This window comes from Natrix helvetica (genome assembly GCF_964273705.1).
Source record: "Natrix helvetica genome assembly, chromosome: 3".
Lineage (NCBI taxonomy): Eukaryota > Metazoa > Chordata > Lepidosauria > Squamata > Natricidae > Natrix > Natrix helvetica.
The window spans coordinates 140,870,557-140,885,460 of record NC_138549.1 but is presented as its reverse complement, the minus strand read 5'-3'; the positions used below and the strand labels follow the sequence as shown (position 1 = coordinate 140,885,460).

Genomic DNA, 14,904 nt, shown 5'->3' with positions numbered 1-14,904 from the left:
GACACCAGTAATTTTTAACTGCCATGAGTGTAAACTCTTCAAACATCCAGAGTAGATCCCTCTTGGTCATGAAATGTGTAAAATCACATAACTTTATGCAGGCTTTTAGGTTTCTTTACTTTTCTTTATACTGTGTGCAGTTTACATGTATAGTAGCAGTCAGACTAAAACAGCTTCTCATTTGCTCATTTTCTTAAATCTCTCTTGGAGTACTATTACATATTCTGATTAGCATAGTCTTTTTCAACTTGAGTTTTTCAAAATATCTTGAACTGCTCTTGGAGTGTCTTGGATTACATCTAGAAAAGTTCAGATTGGAAAATATAGTAACAGAGCAAATGAAAAACATTTTGGTAAGGATGGGCCCATTAGAAGCTTAAATATACACCTCCCTTCCTATCCCTTAAAATCAAAATAAGAATGGCTGGCAGTATTGGTGATCCCAAAGGCATAAGTTTCCTGAAAGGATGGTGGTGAGTATTTTAACTGGCTAGTTCAACATGAGTAATAAGGCAAAAATATCACCCATTCTACTCCTATCAGGAATTGCAGGATAACATTTTCTCAGAAATGTAAATACTGTAAAATCTAACTTGAGCCATTGGGCTTTGAGATCTTTAAGATGGTAAATTAATATACCATCTAGTTGATCTTACCTGAACAGGGAAAAAAAACGTTCAACAACCCAGTACTGATTAACACCTGAAAGGAAGACTACCAGAAATCTCTGGGACTAGCCTAAGAAATTGAGCAAATTTCCCAGAAGGCAGTGGCAAGCCACTTCTATACAGTTACCAAAGAAAACTACATTTGTGTGTCTTTGCAGCCACCAGAAGTCAAGCTTTGCTGAGTTTTCACTTTTTTAAACATGCCATTTTATAACAACATTCCATCTAATATTTTGTTTTTTTCATGGTCCAGATATATACATAGTAATATACAGAGGTATATACATTTTGTAGGGGCCTACCATGATGTCTGTAGCTTTGGGTTCTTGCAAGCGTCAATTTGACAAAACTACCAGGTGATTTAGTATGAATAGGTTAATTTCTTGTATTCTGTTGAAGTAGCTCTTGGACAAATAGTGCTGTAAATTAAATATCAGTGTCAAGTCAGCAGCACTGCAATTGCAGGTAAACCCATCGATATAGATAAGGCGGGAGAGCAATTAAAGGATCCTTTCAAATGAAAAGTCAGTGCAAATTATTGTGTTTTCTGCTTTTTCAATGCCTCCCTTACATTACTCCCAGTTTTACTTTTAGTATCTTGCCTGGCCTTTGCTTTTTTTCCCCTCATTTTCAAGTATCTTCCCTACTAATGTTATAGCTTCCTCCATTCCTGATATGTATATCTTCAGTGCTAGAAAGGAGAGTCAACCCCCACTCCCTTCTGGTACTGGAGATATTACCTAAATTAGTAATGAAACATCTACAAGTAAATAACCAAAGCTCAAAGAGCAACAAGGACTCTTGTTAGAAATTTGTTACTCAGTAAATAACAACAGTGCTTGCTTTAGGTATGGAAGATATATATTACACTGATTCCTACTGTTCTTTTTTCAATCTTTTCCATATTTGCATGTCTGACAATTACTGTCACAAATTAATGTTTATCTGGTTTGATTTGAATTACATGTTTGTGGCAGCAAAGCTTTTGGTAATAAACTGATTCAGCATAGAACGTTCATGGACATTATAGCTGTTCAGGAAACAAAGCCTGCAGCAAGAAATGCTGACAGTTGAATTTCTTTATAGGAATGCTAGCTTGGTTACAGTCAAACCATCACAGATTATAAATGCAGTGGTGTCTTATATGGGGATGCTAGGGAATTAAGTCTAGGGGCAGATCTACCCAGTAACTGTACCTGTATCCTCTACTTGACTTTGCAGAAAAATATGCTGCTCTGAATTTTGCCCATACAACGTGTCCTTGCTGTGCATCCAGAACGGGTTGATGTGGCATTGCTTTCCCTTAATTCTAATATGTGCTACTCTGCTTTAAAGGAAATGAGTGCCCTGAGAACACAGCATGATCCGCTCTATTATTCTTCCAGTTGGCATTTGGGTTGTTGCACATTGCTCCCCGTTTTTGCTCCCTGTCTTGTTGTTTGTTGTTGACTGCAATTGAGAAGGCTTTAGGTAACAAAGGGAGTGGGACCCATTTCATTGATGTTTTTAGGGAATAACATCCAAAAGTCAGTGGATAATGATGTGACACAAAAACCATGGGAAAAAAAAAGGTTGAACTGCCCCAGATGCTAAATATGCCTAAGTCCTAAGTAAAAAGTCTTACTGTCGTCTTAGAGTCAGTGGTTCTACTTATGTAAGCAGCAAGTACCACTAACAATGGTAGCTTCTGGTATGACAAAAATGCCTGTTGTATGAATTGCTTATAATCAGCAGTCACAAGGGGAAAGAAGGTAGGACAGAAATAGGCAATTAACTCCCAGCAAAAGTCAAAGAGAATGATTAGAGAAGAGAATTGGGACAAAAGGGGGGGGGGGGGAATTGAAAAAAAGTGTAAGGAGGACGGAATAGCCAAATATCATAATTTAAAATTGGCAATGGATTAGTAAACTAGCATGCAGTGAAGCGTTGAAAAAAATAAAATGGAGCAAAGTGGCAGAGCAAGAATGTACCCAACTGACTGATAGAACTATAGCAGGAAACCATACATTAAAAGAACGAACTTTTAATTTCTATACCTAAGTCTTAAACTGCTGAATTTTAAATTTCTGGATCTGATAGGAGGGTGTCTCTTGTTTGTTCTGACTTTCACTGCAATATGATTTGGCAGTCCCTAGAAAAAACAAATATTTTTCTTCATTCTAATACTGTATTGTTAGCATGCTAGTGCAGGTTCTCTTATATAAGCTGGTTGGTATTCAGGTTTACCTTTCACACTGCTTTGAGAATTACATAAAGCAATTGACTGTTCACACATCCCACTGTGTGCATGTAAGTGTAGTTTGATGCTTTAGTGTTTGAAGCTAATATTCATTGGCTTAAATTTCTTTCTTGTGTTAGAGATGTTCGCAATAGTTTTCAGGTATCAAGTCAGTTATCTTCTCAATTCTATGGTGTTTTTTTTGCTATTGTCTAATATTGTATTAGATATTGGGGTGCACAATTATCTAGAGATTGGATTTTTAAAATTAAACGTCTTTTCAAAGTAAGTGATAAACTATTTTAACTTCTGAAATGGTTTTTTTCAGTTATTCATCAATATGAGGTTTTTGTAAAAAAAACTTTTGAAATGTCACCAATAGAACACATGTTTTTTGTAACAACTACTGGTATGTAACAAATGGGTTACATAGTTTTTATTTGGAGACTACTGTTGTCTGAAAAAACTAAAAAAATATTTAGCTGTATATATTAATATTTGAATAGCTGAAATTTCTATTTATTTTTTAAGTATGCAGAAACTGTTTCATATTGTGCTTTCTACGGTTGTTCAGATTTAGGACTCAATGTAACCAAAACATTTATATTTTATGTGTCCATGTATTCATGAGGCAGACGGCTTTATATTGGTATATCTGGTCTAATGTGTCTGAAACTGGTGCGGTATCAGTATTTTGAGAATCTGGGAGTGGAGTGAGAGTTGACAGAACTGTAACAACAGAAACTGAATAGATTGTAGCATTTCATTCATTGTTGTTATGATTATACATTTGGCACTCTGCAGCAGTGATTTTGTGTGTGTGTGTGTGTGTGTGTGTTACATGGGACTGCTGACATGGTTGCTATCGTTTAGTCCTTTTTTGCTTTTGAAATTATTTACATTAGGAAGAAAAACTTAAAAGTTAAGTTCTCTGAACTTTTATCTGTTTCTATACCTTTTAAAAAAGTAAAAATGTAAGTGGAATCTACTGTTTTGTATTGTTTTAAAGTACTACTATGAAAACAATATTAAACAAAAGATGATGTATCTGCCTGTTTAAATATATATTCATCATGCTAAAAGTGGTTGCTGTATGGTTATTTTCATAATACTATAAATACGTTTTGATGAAAAAGACTTGGCTGTACATAAGGATTGGTATTCAGCCAAATTCATTCAGATTTGTTAACATTTGTGTTCCATTCTTTGATTGGTTTAAATGCCAAAAGAATAGTAACAATAAGAAACCAATACGGAACTAATAAAGAACATTATCAACAAATGCATTGATATATACAGTAAATCAATCCAGATTCCTTAAGCATTGTATACCGAATTTATCATTTAATGACTATTCTTTTTTTTCTTCTTCCAATCTGTTTATAGATGGCTCAGTGCGTGATCAAGGTTGAACTGTCCATATCCTGTGACAATCTGATTGATAAAGATGTTGGCTCAAAATCTGATCCTCTGTGTGTCTTGCTTCAAAATGTTGGTGGCGATCAATGGACTGAAGTAAGGAATTTTTCATGGTAATAAATTTACCAGATGTAGGGAAAACCTGTTGATAGAGATTGGTTTTAAGTATGATTAAATTAACTTTAGTGGAAAAAATACCAAGGAACTATTTTTGGCAAATTTGGTGGTAAATGCATAACATTTCAGTCCCCATAAACAACCATAAACACAATTAAATGATCCCAAAATGAGTTTTATTAGTACATTCAATTGTTTAATTATTTAACATATCCGTTTCTATTTTAAAATGTATTTACAATACAATACAATAGCAGAGTTGGAAGGGACGTTTGAGGCCTTCTAGTCCAACCGCCTGCCTAGGCAGGAAACCCTATACCTGTAATGGCGAACTTATGGCACGCGTGCTACAGGTGGCACGTGGAGTCATATTTGACAGCACAAGAGCTGTCAGCTCTGGTGCACATGCGCATGCCGACCAGCTGATTTTTGGCCTTCCAGAGGGCCAAGGGAAGCTGTTTTTGCCCTCCCCGGCCTTCAAGAAAGCCTACGGAGCCTGGGTAGGGTGAAAAACGGGCCCAAGAGGCCAAGTGGAAGTTCGGAAATTGTATGTTTCACACTTCCGGAGGGCTTCCGCGGGGCCAGCTGAGGCCGTTTTCGACCTCCCCAGGCTTCAGGAAAGCCTCCGGAGCCTGGGGAGGGCAAAAATGTTCCCTCTACGGGGTCAGGTCACGGGTCGCGCATGCATGTACAGGTGGGCGTGGTGCATTGAATTGTGGGTGTGGGCACGCATGCAGGCCAATTTTGACACGCCTTTACAAAAATATTCGCCATGAGTGCCCTATACCATTTCAGACAAATGGCTATCCAACATCTTCTTAAAGACTTCCAGTGTTGGGGCATTCACAAGTTCTGTAGGCAAGCTGTCCCACTGATTAATTGTTCTAACTGTCAGGAAATTTCTCCTCAGTTCTAAGTTGCTTCTCTCCTTGATTAGTTTCCACCCATTGCTTCTTTTACTCTCAGGTTCTTTGGAAAATAGTTTGACTCCCTCTTCTTTGTGGCAACCCCTGAGATATTGGAACACTGCTATCATGTCTCCCCTAGTCCTTCTTTCTCTTAAGCTAAACATACCCAGTTCCTGCAACCGTTCTTCATATGTTTTAGTCTCCAGTCCCCTAATCATCTTTGTTGCTCTTCTCTGAACTCTTTCTAGAGTCTCCACTGGGTACTCCACTGCATACTTCCCTCCATGTAGATGCAGTTCCATTGAGGACTACACGTTGAGTGCAGTTGGTCAGCCAGTTACGAATCCATCTGGTGGTGATGCTGTCCAACCCACATTCTTCTACTTTATCTAGTAGTAGGTTATGGTCTGCCTTATCAAAAGCCTTACTGAAGTCCAAGTAAACTATATCGACGGCATTCCTCTGGTCCACTAATTTTGTCACATTATCAAAGAATGCAATAAGATTTGTCTGGCATGATCTGTTTTTGACAAATCCATGTTGCCTTTTGGCTATTACTTTGTTTGCTTCTAGGTGTTCGCAAATTCGTTGTTTGATTATTTTTTCCAGAATCTTTCCTGGTATTGAGGTCAGGCTGATAGGTCTGTAGTTTCCTGGATCTATTTTTTTTCCCTTTTTTGAAGATGGGAACCACATCAGCTCTTTTCCAGTCCTCTGGTAGTTCCCCGGTGTTCCAGGATCTCTGAAACATATAATTCAGTGGTTCTGAGATCTCATCTGGGGTGTAATCCATCTGGTCCTGGGGTGTAATCCATCCGGTCCTGGTGATTTGAACTCGTCTAGAGTAGACAGGTGCTCACTTACCATTTTCTTCCCTATTTCAATTTGTGTTCCTAATCTGATGTTTGTGGTGCTGTTTTTGATAGCTTGGACTGTTTTATCCCTTTGTGTAAAGACAGATGCAAAACATGAGTTAAATAGTTCTGCTTTCTCCCTGTTGCTTGTCACCTTCTTGCCACTTTCTCCTAGCAATGGACCAATTGTTTCCTTAACTTTTTTCTTGTGTTTAACATGTTGGAAGAAGCTTTTTTTGTTAATTTTTACTTTTGTGGCAAGACTTTCTTCATTAGAAGCCTTAGCTTTCCTCACCATCTTTACAGGCTCGGGCTATTTGCTGATATTTTGCCTTAGTTATGTCCCCCTCCTTCCACTTTTTATACTTACCTTTTTTGTCTTTCAGTTTGTCAGATAGTTCTTTATGCAGCCATGCTGGTTTCTTTTGGGAGCTGTTATTTTTCTTCTTCATTGGTATTGTGCTAGACTGGGCTTTTGTAATCTCATTTTTCAAAATTTCCCAAGCTTCTTGAGTTGTTTTCCCCTTGAGGATTCTCATCCATGGAATTTTTCCCAAGCTCTCTCTAAGTTTATTGAAATTAGCTTTCTTAAAGTCCAAGACTCTAGTTTGACTTTGTTCTACTACTTTTGTTTGCATAATGTTGAATTCCAATATTGCATGGTCACTTGCCCCCAGGGTTCCTTTGGCTTCAACACCTTCTATCATTTCCTCTCTGTTAGTGAGAATTAAGTCCAATATGGCTGATCCCCTTGTTCCCTTCTCTACTTTTTGGAAAACAAAGTTGTCTGCTCGGTTTGTTAGGAACCTGTTGGATCTTCCACTTGGTGCAGAGTTTGTTTCCCAGTTGATGTCAGGGTAGTTAAAATCCCCCACTACTATTGTGGTGTTCTTCCTACATACCTACATTGTTAAATAATTTTGCTCCTTATTATTGAATAGTTTGAGATGGGAAAAAGAAATAGACTGCAACGAGAAAGGAATTCTTACTCATTTTTTGATTCCTTACGTAGTGGTTTTTATCTGTCTGCAGATAATATACATTTTCTTTGTAATATTTAAAGCATTATTATCGCATTTTATTTATTCCTTCTAATTATTTGAAGCAGCATTTGGCTATAACATGTTTCAAGAACTTTATTTTTAGCAATTACATAGACAAACCTTTTCCAGGATGATCTGACCCCAGTCAGGCTCTTTAGATCTTCCCAAACCTAACTGTAGTTTTAATAGAATCCATTCACTTTGCTGCAGGTTGTATTCTTTTTTTCTTTCTTTTTACCTTTGCCAGCATTATGTAGAAAAAATACTGGATACAATATTTCAAAGACAATATTTTTTCTTTTTCTTTCTTTTTCATTCATATACATATGCATATGTGGTTTATTTAATATATTGTTTGAAATAGAATGGGGCAGTGTGTTGGCTCAGCAGTTAAAATGATGGGCTTGTCAGCTGTGAGGCTAGCAGCCCAGGTTTGAGACCCAAGTGCCATGTGATGGGGTGAGCTCCCATCCTCACCCCAGTTCCTGCCAACCTGAAGTTTGAAAGCATGCAAACTTGAGTAGATAAATAGGTAGCACTTCAGTGGGAAGGTAACAGCGTTCCATGACATCATGCTGGCCATGGAAATGTCTTCAGATAACGCTAGCTCAGTGGCCTCGAAACAGACATTAGCAACATCCCCTATAGTCAGCATTGACTAGCAGAGTAAAATCTGCAGGGACTCCTTTATCTTTTTTTACCTTGAAATGGAATAGGAAAACTCAACATTTTGTTCAATCACAAGTTGGTCCTATTCAAAATCTTTCTGTTCCATAGCATAAATTTTTATAATGGACCAATATACGGTAGGTACACATAATTCTGTAAATTTGATTTCAGTTAAAATGAAAATAGATTAAAAGTTTTGAGGTGAGTAGTATAGAAAAATCCACAATATTCATTTGTTACTGGTGAGGTATGCTTTCTAATTATGTATAGAAAAAGAGAATCGTGTTTTTCTGAACATTTCTGCTTAGGAAAAAAAAATAGACATGCTTCCTTGGATATCAACTTGCCTCACACTACTGATCTCCCCGAGTGAAATGAAGTCCAGGGGAATGTTATATTAGGGCGTGTCAAATTTTTCAACTTTCAATTTCCAAAGTTAGGGGTGCTCAAAAGTTGTGACATGCCTTGGGGATTGCAAAGATATTTTGCTTAGTTTAATATAATTTAGATGTGCATGGTAAGCAACTATATCAATATCATAACTTTTGAACATTTTGTTTGTTTCATTTGCTATATAGGATTCTATCTTTTCACACTGCATTGTGTGTTAAGCAGCCCTTTTTATGTTTTGTTGTCCTAGTTGGATCGAACTGAAAAAATAAAGAATTGCCAGAACCCTCAATTTTCAAAAAAGCTGCTCATTGATTATTATTTTGAGAAAATTCAGAAGCTGAAATTTGGAATATATGATATTGATAATAAGTCATATGATTTAAGTGATGATGATTACCTTGGAGGAGCGGAATGTACCCTGGGTCAGGTACTGTAAACAACTGATCACTAGTACTATATAAAATGTTAAGTACAGGTTTAGATTTATTTATTTTTTTGTTGGTAATGAATAAATAAAAGGAGATACTAGTATACAGAAGCTTTAAGTTAGGAAAAGAGATAGCGAATTACTGTTCTTTCTTCTGTTTTATTGTTGTTGAGAGGAAGCAGGATTCTTGTCTCTCTTGGATGCCATCTGGCAGAATCCTTAACTGAACTGTACAGCCTCTTATTTCTCTATTTCACTTGGATGATTGCATTTATATGTAACAGTGTCAGTAAAAATGGTTTAATGTCAAAACAAAATCCACAAATTTGTGACTGCCCTTCTAAATTATTCATATCTCCTAGATATCTAAATCCATAGTTTGAGAATCCATGCTGATTAAAAACTGTCCTACCAGACTCCCCAAGAAATGCTTTCTTCTAAAATAACCATGCAGTGTAATCTTTTATTAGGAAAGATTAATGAAGTTCAGACTTTTACAGTATAAATAATTATAAGTCATATTTTCATATTTTTTCCTTGTATAATTTGAATAATATATGCAATTTATATTTTAGATTGTATCAAGTAAAATACTCGTTCAGCCTTTAATGTTGAAGAAAGGAAAGCCTGCAGGAAAAGGCATTGTTACGGTAAAAGGAAAACTCAGTTATAATCCCGAGTCCCTTTCGGGAGAGGGGGCGGTATATAAACACTAATAAATAAATAAATAAATAAATAAATAAATAAATAAATAAATAATTTATTGTGAATATATGAATTAAGTTACACATCTGTTTTCTTCTAGAGTTTAATGTATCACAAGCATTTTCCCCTTTACTTAAGCTATTATGCATTCGTTGTTTGGTTTGTCATTTTTGTTATCAAACTAATTTTTAAATAAATATTCTACATTAATAGGGTATCTTCCAAGATTACTAAAACAACATTTCCTTCAACCTGCAGATTTGTGCAGAAGAGATTAAAGATGGCAGAGTTGTTTCTCTTGATGTTGAAGCTCGGAATTTAGACAAAAAGGTAAAAAGAGGTATAAAAAAAAAAACTCTAGTAGTTCAGCCATGTTCTAATTTTGAAATTAATTGAATGCCAAAGCTTCAGCCTTCACCTGAGTCTATCCAGGAATGAACCTCCAGAATCTACTGAGTCAGAATCATTTATCTTGGAACTGACTCACCAGTGGTGAAAATTGGAAATAAGCCTCTATTTTTCCATTAGAGCTTTTCTGCTTTTTTTTTTTCAGAAAAGGCAATCAATAAGTCTCATTCTTTGAACATGGAAATGAGGCAACAGGCCTAGACCTGGTGTTTGAGGCTGTGTGTATGCAGTACTTCTACCCAATATTATCCCAGTGCTATTAGTGTTTTAATAAAGGATGCCTCCTTCCATGCTGCTGGCTTACACATATCAATATCTTATGCTAGATAGCAGAAAAGTATCCTTCCCTTTATCTTGTACAGGATATTGTCAGCAGCAAAAGGTACTCCCAGGCTCAGTTTTCCTTCCCTAAGTAACTAAGGCAAAATGGACACTGGATTCAGAGGACACACGTGTTGCATATCTGGTACCATAGTGCCTCTGGCTTGAGGTAGCTTCCTTCTGTAGACTTCTAGTCAACAAACAGCAACTAAGCCAAATACTTTTTGTAGGGACTTCTTGTATGATGAAACAGCAACTTAATATGTGACAGTACTCTTGAATCCACAGTTAACATCAATTATGCTGCCCCCCTTCCCCCCAAATCTGTCTTTTGAGGAATAATGACATGTAACTCTGCCAAGATTCCTTTCACTGCACCTGCACAAAGAATAATCAACACTGGGTGATTCAATATCTATGTAATATCCAGGATAAACAGTGCTAAATATTACAGCAATAATGGGAAAGTCTATCATAATTTAGAATTATATGTCTTTCACTAAGAAAACTATCTGTCTGCTATTCTCATCTCCTTATCATTATCCTGGATTGTAGCTAAAGAAGGGTTCAACTCAATCTCATTTAGTGGGCTTCCCTCACTTTACTTCTCTTTCTTTTTTATACTTCACAATATACCAGGGGTGTCCAAACTTGGGAACTTTAAGACTTGTGGACTTCAACTCCCAGAATTCCCCAACCAGCTATGCTGGCTGGGGAATTCTGGGAGTTGAAGTCCACAAGTCTTAAAGTTCCCAAGTTTGGACACCCCTGCAATATACTGTACTTATGAGGCAAAACCCATACAATGGTGTTTAATCAGTGCTTATCTTTATATAGTTCTCTTTATCTAGTTTTAGGACTTGCATGGAGAACAGTTCATCTTTTAGGTCATATTTGTACCGAAATATTGAACATTACAACTTTAAAATACCGCTGTATGTTCAGTATCTATGGCCAAATTTTTGCATTCAGTTTTATGAGACCACAATTTTAGAATTTCTTTAAAAAAAATAGTGAAGACTTTCTGGCTTATAAACTAGATAAACAACTCCTTATTCCAATCAATTTTACTAGAGTAGTTTCAGTGCCTTCTGCATTCCTTAGGGATATGTCAGTCTTTTTAATTATGCAAACAGTTAGATAGGCTCAGCTTTTACATTTTTGAGGCATTATAGACTTAATTTTTGGGTCAATAGTGCTTCCCTTAGTACTTCTGGCCCCATCACATAAGCCATCCTTTGGAAGTTCCTCTTGAAACCACAGTGGCAGTCATTGGAAGTAAGGGGAGATGTCCCTCTCTCTCTTCCCCCACCCAGAAATCTCAAGAACAAACCTTGTTCTGTGCAGGTGCAGATCATACATGTATGAATTCACAGGTGGCCACTTGAATCTGATAGATAACGAACCAGTTTTTATACATAACTGCAACCTGAATGTCCCCTATATAGATATAGATTGGAATAATTAAGATGTGGAAGAAGACAGAGATGAAGGAAGAAATGATTGGACATTAAGTTTACTAAAACACAACATAGGCTAATTTTCTTAATGTTTCATTGAAAAAGAATGAACTCCTAAAGAGAATAAAATGCCATCATAATTATGTTTCAGTTATTACAGTCAGCTAATGTTTAAATTGGGATCAACCAAAATAGCAATAGCAATAGTACTTACTTATATACCGCTTCATAGTGCTTTTACAGCCCTCTCTAAGCAGTTTACAGCATATTGCCCCCAACAATCTGGGTCCTCATTTTACCCACCTCAGAAGGATGGAAGGCTGAGTCAACCTTGAGCCAGTGAGATTTGAACTGCCGAACTGCAGCTAGCAGTCAGCTGAAGTAGCCTGCAGTACTGCAGTCGAATCACTGTGCCACTTGGGCTCTAATAGAATAGAAAAAAATAATATGAAAATATTTGAGATTTCCTCTTTCAAACCAGAAATCAAGCAAAAGACTACTTAACCTATGACTACAACTACGCTCAAAATTTCTGTTGCTCAGTGAGACAGTTGTTAAGTAAGTTTTGCCCCATTTTACGGCCTTTCTTGCCAAAGTTGTTAAGTGAATCACTGCCATTGTTAAGTTAGTAACGGTTGTTAAGTGAATCTGGATTCCCATTGATTTTGCTTGTCAAGAGGTTGCAGAAGGTGATCACATGACCTTGGGATACTGCAACCATCATAAATATGAATCAGTTGCCAAGCATCTGAATTTTGATTACACAACCATAGGGATACCACAGCGGGTGAAAACAGTCATAAGTCACTTTTTCAGTGCCGTTGTAACTTTGGTCATTAAATGAACTGTTGTAGATGAAATGTTTTATTTTTCTTATGTCTGTATGAAATTATTTTCCCAATACAGGACTTTTTAGGCAAATCAGACCCATTTTTGGAATTCTATAAACAGAGCGATAGCGGAAAATGGCAGCTTGTATACCGATCAGAGGTAAGATTTCCAGCGATTCCATCTTGGTTCATCAAGAGTTGTTATATATTAGTGGTGAGTTACAGGTCTATGTGTGAAGTCCGGTAGGGTTTCAAATTCAGCATATAGGCTTGATTTGGACAGATTTTTGTTTTCCTGTGATGTAGAATGGGTTTCTCTAATTTACCATGTCTTCCTTCAAACGTTTCTGCAGAGCTTCAGACTTGTTTTATTATTCTGAAGCTCCAGTCTCTTGCAAATGTGACAATAAAAAGGAGAAGGAAGAATAAAAGTCCTTGATGCTTGCAGCAGTTACATAAAGTGCCTTTCTGAAATCAGAGTGACCTCTACCATCATTGTTTATCTCACTTGCATTCTTTGGTGCAAGGTGAAGTGATGATGAGGACAGGGATTCTTGGCCACTGATTTGGACAGCGCAAGTGCCAGCAGGAGTGCTTGTCTATGGAAAGGGCCAGGATAGATTTCAGTCAAACTGTAAGTGCAAAGAAGCTTTAGAAATGATTTATTCCAGGCAAGCAGTTTTAACAGAAAAAAAAAAATTAAGTGCCCACAGTATAGACTTCAGGTAAGGTTTGGACTGCTTTGGGCAGGCTATTTCCAAAGCATTAGATCAACTCTTAATGTTATTCAGCTGCAAAACTGAACACTTATTTGCAGAGGTCAGGTATAAGCACTTTGTGCAAGTGGAGTTTCCTACCTCATTAAAAAATATTTCCATTGATTTGGGAAATGCCTCTCATTGCCATCTCACTTCATTCTATACTGGCCATCAGGAACAGCTTTTCAGAGGCAAAGTAGATTTTTGCCTGTATTTTTTGGGACTCAATTTGTTAATTGATGGATAACAACAAACAAGTTAATTGAGATGTTATACAACAGGAGTGTCAAACTCACAACGACACGTCATCACACGACGCATCACAACTTTCCTCCCCTTCGCTAAATGGGGTGGTGGGCATGGGCAGCACATGATGCATCTGGCCCGTGGGCCGCAGGTTTGACACCTGTCAGTTTGACAACAGAAGAAGGCTTCACAAACTTGCTCTAGCAATCTTGTAGGTGTAATCAACTTCAACTTTCAAATATTAATTGAGGCATGTATTTAAATATGACTTTGGAAATGAAATAAATGTATTAATTTAAGAAATGATAACTTTATTTTATTCCTTCCTTCATTCAACTTACCGTATTTTTTGCACTATAAGATGCTGTGGATCATAAGACGTACCTAGTTTTTGGGAAGGAAAACTGCAGGGGGGGATCTGCCTCTGCCTCCCAGCAATTTGCCTCCTTGCAGCAAACAGCAAATAGCCTGGTCAGCTTCAGCACAGCTTGATTTAGCACGAGCAGCTGATTGGCGGTTGGATCTGCCTCCTGGAGTACCACCAATCAGCTGTTCCAGGCTGTGGGGATCACCACCGCCGATTGCCACCTCCATGCGCCCAATTTTTGACCTCCAAGCATCTCATTTTCAGCCCGTTCTAGGCACTGCTGCCTATCGCCGCTTATCCAACCGCCAATCAGCTGCTCATGCTATATCAGGCTGTGCTGAAGCTGACCAGGCTGTTTGCTGTTTGCTGTTTGCTGCAAGGAGGCAAATTGCTGGGAGGCAGAGGCCGAAAGGTGGGGGCTGGCAGGTGGGCAGGGCTTCGGCAACATTCACACTATAATACGCACAGACATTTCCACCCAGTTTTTTTGGGGGGGAGTGCATCTTATAGACAGAAAAACACAGTATATGCCATCTCGCATGGAGGCTTACAACAAATACAATTGTTACTTCAGAAAAAAATGCAAGACTATAAGGTAACGTTGTGTTTGTCTTGGACAAATATGACCATGACCCGGGGGAAAAAATAATTTGGAAAGATATAAAAATATGAGAAAACATGTGCTTTCATAATATACATTGATTATAACTATTTAAAACAACATTTTTAGGTAATTAAGAACAATTTAAATCCTTGCTGGAAAAAGTTCAGCGTACCTTTGCAAACATTTTGTAGTGGTGACTTCAACAGACAAATCAAGGTGAGGACAATGATTAATTTCAGATAAGTTATAAACTCATTTTATTCAACTCATTTTTTGTTCTGATATGATGCCTGATTTTTAGATAAGTTAAAATTAAAAGCTATTTATGTATGAGGATTTAATTGGCTTATTTATAAAGCAAGCTGCTTCTCTATCTTCATCTGTTTATTTCTCTGAAATGTACTAGTACTCCCTCCCCTCTGCTTTTGATTGCTTTAAAAGACAATTCAGTATAATTTGTAATATCTGTAATACAGTGGTGGGTTGCAC

General features: G+C 37.2%; 1 protein-coding gene across 6 annotated transcripts in view; it reads left to right on the top strand.

Moving 5' to 3' along the window:
- Positions 1-14,904, top strand: part of CPNE1 (copine 1) — a 55,792-nt gene that overhangs the window by 26,811 nt on the left and 14,077 nt on the right. For all 6 annotated transcript variants that reach the window (XM_081946709.1, XM_081946708.1, XM_081946706.1 and 3 more), the window contains 6 exons: positions 4,273-4,401; positions 8,537-8,716; positions 9,292-9,366; positions 9,680-9,751; positions 12,517-12,600; positions 14,542-14,631. In XM_081946709.1, the coding sequence (XP_081802835.1) occupies positions 4,273-4,401; positions 8,537-8,716; positions 9,292-9,366; positions 9,680-9,751; positions 12,517-12,600; positions 14,542-14,631 (630 nt within the window). The remainder of the gene's footprint in view (positions 1-4,272; positions 4,402-8,536; positions 8,717-9,291; positions 9,367-9,679; positions 9,752-12,516; positions 12,601-14,541; positions 14,632-14,904) is intronic.